Source organism: Neodiprion virginianus, chromosome 7 (genome assembly GCF_021901495.1).
Source record: "Neodiprion virginianus isolate iyNeoVirg1 chromosome 7, iyNeoVirg1.1, whole genome shotgun sequence".
In the NCBI taxonomy this organism is placed as follows: Eukaryota; Metazoa; Arthropoda; class Insecta; order Hymenoptera; family Diprionidae; genus Neodiprion; species Neodiprion virginianus.
This window is the reverse complement of record NC_060883.1, coordinates 20,216,267-20,225,056: the sequence shown is the minus strand read 5'-3', so window position 1 is coordinate 20,225,056 and position 8,790 is coordinate 20,216,267. Positions and strand designations below refer to the sequence as shown.

The 8,790-nt window shown below is 39.2% G+C and overlaps 1 protein-coding gene across 1 annotated transcript; it reads right to left on the bottom strand.

The window, feature by feature from the left end:
- Positions 1-92: 92 nt before the first annotated feature.
- Positions 93-7,743, bottom strand: LOC124309002 (uncharacterized). The gene is made up of 4 exons (XM_046772218.1): positions 6,739-7,743; positions 5,280-5,510; positions 3,896-4,106; positions 93-2,435 (listed from the first exon to the last, which is right to left on the bottom strand). The coding sequence occupies exons 1-4, from the start codon at positions 6,806-6,808 to the stop codon at positions 1,895-1,897; spliced, it is 1,053 nt and encodes a 350-aa protein (XP_046628174.1). The 5' UTR covers positions 6,809-7,743; the 3' UTR covers positions 93-1,894.
- Positions 7,744-8,790: the final 1,047 nt, after the last annotated feature.

Genomic DNA, 8,790 nt, shown 5'->3' with positions numbered 1-8,790 from the left:
AACAAGAAAAAATTACTTTAGCATCTAGTCCTGCAAATGTTTCTTCTTCTCCGTCTTTATACTTCTTCTCATTTCCATTGTTGTTTTTCTTCTTCTTTTTCATCTTCTTCTTCTTCTTCTTCTTCTTCTTCAAATACGCGTATATGGGTATATACAGGTATAGTTTTATCCTATACTTTGAAAATTTTATACATGCCGAGAATTATATTATACGTGAATATGGTATATATAATATATTATAAGAGTTTATATTATATATATATACATATATATGCGATAACGAAATCTTCCCCCCCCCCCCCCCCCCCCAAGGTGTAACTAACGTAATAATAATATTTATATTATTGTTATTACCCTAGCACGTAGATGTATGACTATATTATTATATATATTATACATATAAAATAGAATTAAGAAATTTTCGCTCAAACGAAGTAATCTTTTGATATTAAACGATAATATAACGATTGGTCAACATTGACGACAAATATCACACGTTCATTAATATCGGAAAAGTTTAACTCTATGTCTTGACGATATTTTCCAAATTCTTTCTTCTTCCCGTTAAAGAAAACGTTCACGTAGTGCGGATTCTTGTAAACACACAACGAACAATTACTTAATCACGTCATTTTTGTAGTGATTATTCTTATCGTTGTTTTACGCAAACAATTTTAGCTATTAATACAAATCGATTATCGGATAGCTACGAGAAAGTGAAAAAGAAACTAGTATATTTCGTATGTTGTTTTTTTTTTTTTTTTTTTTTTATGGCGTTTTTTATTTTTTTCAAAGGAATCAATACAGTACAGACATGTAATACGTATTAAACATTATATTTATGTTTGTGTGTATATTAATATAATTTTCTAATACTCTCTTATAACACGACCGTGTGATTTGAAACGCGCGAGAAGAGTCGGGAAGAATAAACTTTCTCTATATTTTTTTTTTTTTTTCAAATACACAGGATAAACAATAATAATAATAAATAATTTAAACTTATAAGTAAGTATGTTTGTATATAAAAAGTAATCTTGTCGATCCGGCAATCGACGACGCGACAATTTTTTTTTTTTTTTTTTCTATTGTTGAATTACAACGTTCAGTGGTACTAGTTAATTGAATATGCAAACTTTTTACTCTCCTTTGTTTTTCTTTTCCATCGAGTGTCGTAACGCAATGTGCCGTTGGACAATATGACGATTATTCGCCCAATGCGAGAAGCGAGGTGTAGAGAAGCTAGAAGAATGTGGATTTCGTTGTTTTAGATTTTTAACAAGTTTGTTTTTACAGCCGGTAAATAAAATTTCGTAAAAAAAGAAAGAAAGAAAAAAAAAAAAAACAAACAAACACTGAATATAACAATTTAAATACCGTGCAAATGAAAAATTCGCACGATAAAAAACTTTCAAAAGTTTCTACCTCCGTTGTAGGGGTGCTTTGTTTTTTAATTTCTCGAATTTTTCTAAAGGTTTTTGGGGTTAAGGGTGAAAAAAAGAAAGAGAAAAAAATCAGAAATATCGAATGATCGAAGGGCCAGAGTATCGAATTTTCATAAATGCAAAAATATCTGTTAAATGAAATTGCGGAAATTCAGAGTATGAAAGATTGTGAGTATAAAAATTCGAAGTACGGAATAGCAAAAAATGTAGAAAGATTAAAACATAAATTGGTATCGAGACGAATTCCGACGATTCTGCAATTCGGCATTCCGTGTTCCGACTTATCTGTGATTTTGCTTTCTCCGTACTCGGACTTTGAAAATTGAAAAAACAATCAACGAACCAACTTTTCGTGCCTTTATAAAAAAAATTCGACACATTGTCCGATCGATTTTTTGATCTTTCTATATTTTTCCGCTATCCCGCAGCCATTTTCGCACGTGAAATCTCTATATCTCGTTGACGTGCTGATGGATGTTGTAGGCGCGTCCACCCCTCCGTGATTCCCTCGGGACAACGGCGAGGCCGTCGATCGACACTTCCGGCTGCTTCACCGCCTCGGGCTCGACGAGAGAGGCCAGACTTCCGGGCCGGGGCGGCTCGGTGTAGACGTAAGTCGTCTCGACGTCGGGGACCTGGCCGAGCCTCGGCGACTCCTTCTGGATGTTGTCCTGGGCGCTAAGGATCTGCTTGAAGCGTTCCTCGCTCTTTATCGCGTCCCGCTGCACTTCGCCCTCGAGCTTTCGCGCCCCCCTCGAAGATCCCGACGATCCCGAGGCATCTTCGATCGGCGATGTCGTCTGGTTCAGGCTCGGGTTTAGGTTCAGGCCCAGCCACTGGGAGAACAACGCGATTCCTTGTTCGGCGCTCGCCGAAACCGCTGCGATCAGCTCGTCGGGGTTCAGATTGTAGTCCTCGTCCTCCCCCGCACCATCGCCAGTTTCCGGTGCCTCCGAAGTCTCCGGAACTTCCGTGGTCGTCAGTGCCTCTCTGCTCGTCAAGTCAGTTTTGGGACTTACGTCAGTGAGTGACGATAATAAAATTTAAGAGGGGAACTAAAATAGGCTGTAAGCGATAGTGTTCGCTGAGAGAAATTTTTAGTTACGTTTACAGCTCGGTCATTGACTGTTTTCATTTTTTAACAAAAAAATTCTAGTATCCGTTGCTATTCTTTCAAACAAAAAAAAAAAAAAAAAAGCAGCACTTACAGCCTTTATTAATTCTACTCGTCGAATGATTATTTTTTTTTTTACGAGAATTGGACTCCTCTTACACAGTAACGGTTAAAAGTATATTGACAAAGATAGTAATTGGGTTGATTTCAATTAGATGTAAAATACGCAAATGAATATGATTTTTTAGTGATAGAAATTTGATGTTCGACGTGATTGTAGAGCATTAATTTTCGTTTGCTAGCAAATAAGGTTTAAGTGACGAAAAATAAGACGAAATGACGGAGATGAAAATAATAACGAATTTCATATCGTCAAAATACTTTTAAGCGCTACTGTAGGTATTAAAAGCGGATTGCGAGGATATTTTTAGAGTGTAAAAAAATCTGCCGATAGGCACTAATAGAATAAATACAGTCATGGATGTTTTTTCAGTATAATTTTGAAGCTTCAATTTCCACGATGTGAATTGTAGATTCTCAACGGCGATAATAACACAGGTCAGCAAAAAAAATATTTTATTTCAACCGCATGGGATGTTTTTGGTAAATATAAAGTTATCGAGTGTGCCGAATCCAAAAATCACTTCCATTTTCCTCCCTCACGTACGGTATTTTTGCAAAGTACAAACTGCTTGCATAAAAAAAAACATACGAATAACGAAACAACCAGTATTTCGTTACAACGAATGAACTAAACAATACATCTTATAAAATTAAACAAACGAATTTCTTCGTGAAATCTACTTTAACATTCCGTGTTCATTCTTTTTCCCTATGAAAACTTTTCTTCTTCTCTTTGATGCTTCTCCGAAAACGTTTCCGCTTTCCATTTTCTCTTTCCCTCTTTGCATTTATTCTTGAGTCTCACTCTGATACGTATTAAATGAAAGTAAGAAATCACTTTTGCATAGAATTTTTACACTCAAGAACAGTATACCAGATTTCTAGTTAAACGGGAGTTTCGCTCCAAATGAAACTCCAGACACAAGTTGAAGAAAATACCTGACGTGATGGAGTTTTTTGATCATATTCTTCCCAGTTTCAGCGAGTAAAAATCTCTAACAAGCGGTAGAAAAAAAAAAAAAAAAAAATTGCCGAGTTTTTTGGATGCAGACCCGTGCAACGAAAGAATAGAAATCTCCGACCGGTTACCGTTTCGGCGAAACGAACGTGTCGAGCCGTCATTGGCTCGCACCCACGTGTTTCGGGTATGGTGAAAGCCGCGAATATATCGCGTGGGTTATTCGTAGATTTATACCTTCCGCGGTTTACTTACGCCGCTGTCGTGTCAAGCTGTCGAATGTTGTCCTGGTTGAAATTGAAGCAACCGATTTGGTAAACCGCCTGCGTCGTGCTCAGGAGCTCTGGTTCCACGGCCAAACATCCGTCGTAACCGGAAGCCGCCTCTTTAACCGTCGTAAATGTCGCGCAGAGTTGCGCCAAATCCGAGAGAAGGTTCATGCAAGTTCGCTTGTTCGCCGCCTCGGCTGTTGACATTTTTTATATCTCAAAATTCACTCGCCATTTACTTTAAGAATTAGAAATTCAATGACAAGAATTTTTCAAATATAAACACTGCAAATCTGTGAATTTAATTTAAGAAGGTTGCCGGCTGCCCAAGAATATCTATGTGTTTTTAAAAATTATTATACTCGTAAGCTACAAAAATCTTTTTACAGATACACTGAGAGAAATTTTTAGTTACGGTTACCGCTCAGTCTGCAACTATTTTCACTTTTTACCACAATCGAAAAATATGGTTCTAGGTAGAAAATGAAAATTAGTTTTCCACCTGTTACCGGAAAGTTTAGTATCCGTTACTATTATTTCTCATTACGATCACTGTTACTAGATTTTCTTGCAACTGTTGCGAAAATTCAATGCTTGTTTAACTAGAAAAGTAGAGTAAACCTCACAAACTGATTTTGCGTTGCAATTACCAAAAAAACAAAATGGTTAGGCGTACCTCGTTTTTCCCAATTCCAACAACATTTCAACAGTTTTTTTTTAACGATTCCTGTTTTACTGAATTTTTCTAGTTACCATAACAAATGCAATTTTTCTCAGTGCACAAAAACAGAAAATACCGAGATTCGTCAACAAAAGCTTTTGTGCATTGTTTCATTGGGTTGAGTTAATTATTTTTTTATTCTTCATGCGTCAAAACAATAGAAAATTATATACACTCCCTCATTAAAGTTTGCTTCTGTAGTCTTGGGAGAAATAATAACGATTTAATAATTTCGCTAAGCACAAGTCTACAGAGATTTGTGTACGTGATTGTTATACATCGAGTAACATTAAAAACGGACGAAAATTGATATTTTTCGAAAACGTTCGATTTTGCAGCCATAAGAGTGCTATTTAAAAATTGCAAAAAGTGTATGATTTCAATTATTCATCTAACAAAAAACCGAAACGATATTATTCTTTGAACAAAGGTGACTTGAATGCGAAACTGAAGTGTGTTTAATTCATATTTACAATAAATGTTTGAGGAAATGGGCAATTTTTCTTAAAACTCGAAATATCGTTCTGGTTTCTACAAAAGCAAACTCTACCTTATAAAACTATTTTTTCTCTCGATAGTCACGTGGAAGATACAACAATCTGACGTCTGGAATTAAGATTGAAAATTGGCGTTGACCGGTGTTAATTACCAATGCGAATCGTCGCGTTGTGCATCGCGTTCTCCCCGAAGCTCATATTCAGGGTGACGTTTTCCTCCTTCTGTTTAATGTTGAGGCATACAGGACCTCCCAGGTCAATGGCCGCTGTCAAATTAAGGTCGACGCAGCAAAGGCAGCCGGATGCTTGACAGAGACACTTGGACGGCGGCGGCGTCGTCGATCGGGCTTCGGTTTCAGCCAGGCCCCAGGAAAACAGAGTATCTGCGGTTTCGAGTCTGGGTTTTATCAGTAGCTCGACTAGCTTCGCGGTCGCTGAACCCATTTTGCGGTCTTTTGACATTCAAAATTTACCGTAATATTCACGGATCGACAATTCTCGCTGTATGTACGATGAATGGATGAAAAAATTTCGCGGGGTTTACATCCAGTCAGGATTTTTCAAAAACCCATTTTTTTTTTATATCAATTCCATCTTCGTAATGTACAATATGTTCGAGTATATACGCAGAAAATTTCGCGTCACTTCGACAAAGATTCTCGAAGTTTGAAAGTGCTTTTGAAACTTTAAACGCGTCGTTCTTAAAACTGTCTTCAAAAACAGTGTGCAAGATTTCACGGAAACGGTTGAACCGATTGGTCTCAAATTTTTACGCAAGCTTTATGAACATATTTTTTATTCCTTGATCGAAGGTTTTTTATCGTCGATAAATATTTTGCATTGTATAAACAAATTGAGGCTTATATTTTGCTTGCTTCTTCGATTAAAGACAGATTAATACCTTTCATTGACTAAATCTTTTTTGTTTCTTCATTTCGGATAATCCAGTCCAGAGATATTTTGCTCACCGCAAGACGCATTTTTTAGAAGCGCACCCGGGGATCGGTTATAGTAGTGTTGAAAATCATTATTTTTACAAATAAAAAGTATCAAAACAAAGTTCAATGCTACGCCAATACGTAAATAAATTTTTATATTGACAAAGCGAAATGACTCTTCGTGAAAAATCTTCGAAGAATCACGTTTTTCGACCTCCTGACTGGGTGTAACCTCTTGAAACGTGCCGATTTCCATCTTCCTTTTGGCAGGAAATTTTTTTAAAATGGAGAAACTCGACGCTGCTAAATAGGTATTAAAGACCGCGAAGTGTGCCAGGTATCGTCCGTGATTTCTAACGAGTTACTTTCTTGCCGTGCATTTACAAGCCCCGTCATTAGGCAGAGACGCTGAGAACATCTTCATTACCTCAGGAAATCACTTACCGATCGGTTGATTAGCAATTACAATCACGGTCTCAACGAACCTTTCATTTTTTTTTACGAAGAAATCGAGACGAGAATTCAACGATTTTCAAAATTATCTTCGCGGTGAATCGAATTTGCGCGTTGAAAGAATCAACGTAAAATTATTCTACATTTATGGAATATGTTCCGATCGTCGGTGTTAATCGATTTATTACAAATTTTTGTTTCTCAATGTATGAAATCTCACCAAGTATTCCTGCCGAAGACACGGTTACCATCACTGAGCATATGACGAAAAACTTCACCGTAAGATTCATGTTATTTTTTGTATTTTACCGAGATTCCTTATAATTCAATTTTTGATTTAGTTACTTATTTTCAAATTATCTTTTCACCGGAATACCGATCGACCTGATTCCTCGATTTAGCGAGGAACCGATACAAACTTGGACAAAAGTGAACGAACTTCGAACAACTCGTGCGACGAAGAAGAATGAACCGTAGCCGGGCGAAGCACCGATCTAAACGGAAAACTGCATCGATTGAAGTAAGAAAAATATAGAGAAAAAAAAAAAAAAAAACGAAAACGGTAACTCTCGCGAGTAATAATAATACGTCTGGGAAAAAAATCGGCGAAAACGTCGCGGAAAATTTGTAAAAGGCAGACGCCTCGGAGATCCTGCCCGCCAAGGAACAGGCTTAAATCTGCGGAGACAGCGAGCACGCGACTCTCATACGCGCCGAGTAAATCGTGGGTTGAAAAGACGACGCGTTATTGGTCGGAGATCGGCGGGGACGCAGCGCCATTGGGCGAGAATGCAGGCGGCAAGGAACCCCATCTGGGTTACCCGGTGACCTGGATCCTGCCCTTGGCTCCGCAACGCCTCATGTCCTTCTTGCTCACGTCCGTCGTTCCGGCGGAGGAAAGATTCCGGAAGCTTTCAGGGAGTTAACCGATCGATCCGAAAGCAAGGATCGAGTGTCGAATCGCGGCTTGAAGATAGGTGGATATTTTGGCGGGAAAATGGTGGCACAAAACTCGGTCAGTTGGTACCGATTTTTTCCCGTCAATATCCAAGCAGAATTCAAATGTTTCTCTTGCCGATTGCCAACCGATTTCATCGAGTCGCGCGATTTTCCCTACTTTTCCGTTACACGCTGTGCCGGGCTTCGGAATGAAAACGCGACTTGTGGCCTTGCGAATCTGACGACGAGCTTCGGGTAGCGGAAACGCGACCGATTTTTGTCAACCGATTCGTTGAGGTGGGTGGCGGTAAAAGAGCGTTGCGAATTTCTAAACGTTCCACTGTGCCGAGAGGTGACCTTTAGAAGCAGACACACGCCCCGTCATTTGTCACCGATCTCTTTCCGCCCCAACAGATTTTCGCCGATCTCATTCGCGCGATCGTTCGTAAAAATTAGTCTTGAGATACAGACGAGGCGCAAGCGCCCAAATAGGTCGCAAAAATTGGTCCCCGCTGATAACGATCAAGATACGGATTAGCCGATCTTCTGCCGATTCGAGAGCGCAATTAGATAACAAATACGAATAACGCCGTGAGCCCGGAATATCGGCGCTTCGTGTCCCCTCGGTGTTATATAAAAACCAGTTTGAGAGATGGCCCACATATCTTCTCCCGCGGCGCGTATGCTCCGAGAGATTCGTCGATCGGTTCAAGATCCTCGGCTTAACCGATCGTCGCGGGAGACGAGCACCGGACAAATTCTTCACCTCTGCGGGTCTTTGTTCCCAGGTTCGTCAAGCCGAGCGTCGAAAAATTATTATCCAAGGCAAACCACTATGCGCCGAGGTACAACTTTCTTTGACCCACTAACCGGAGAAAGGCCTTTTTATCCACCAAAATACCCGCCTTCCGTATTTAATGTACAGTAAAACGTCCCTGTATGCACTCGCGTGCTCGAACAACCGGCTCCTCTGTTTTGACAGATTTATTTATATGCCGTTTCTCGGGGCCTCGAATGACGTCATCGCCTCAATGGGCCCGGAGAAACTCAGACGCGTATCACCGCGGGCCCAAAATTACTGATCCCGGAAATACGCCCTTCAAAGACGCAACTTTTTTTTTTGGGAATTGAATCCTTCGCATTCGTTCGTTTTAGAATTTCTCTGAAGTTCTACGAACCGGAATTTAATTTGTAGAGATTTTCATAAATAAAAACTAAGAATATTCCAGAGATATCCCGTTTCGATGTGAATTTTGGGTGAAATCATCTTCAGCGATTTAGAAAGCAACAAGAGAAGAAAAGAAAAATGATTTTCTCCCAAACTCTCTGGTAT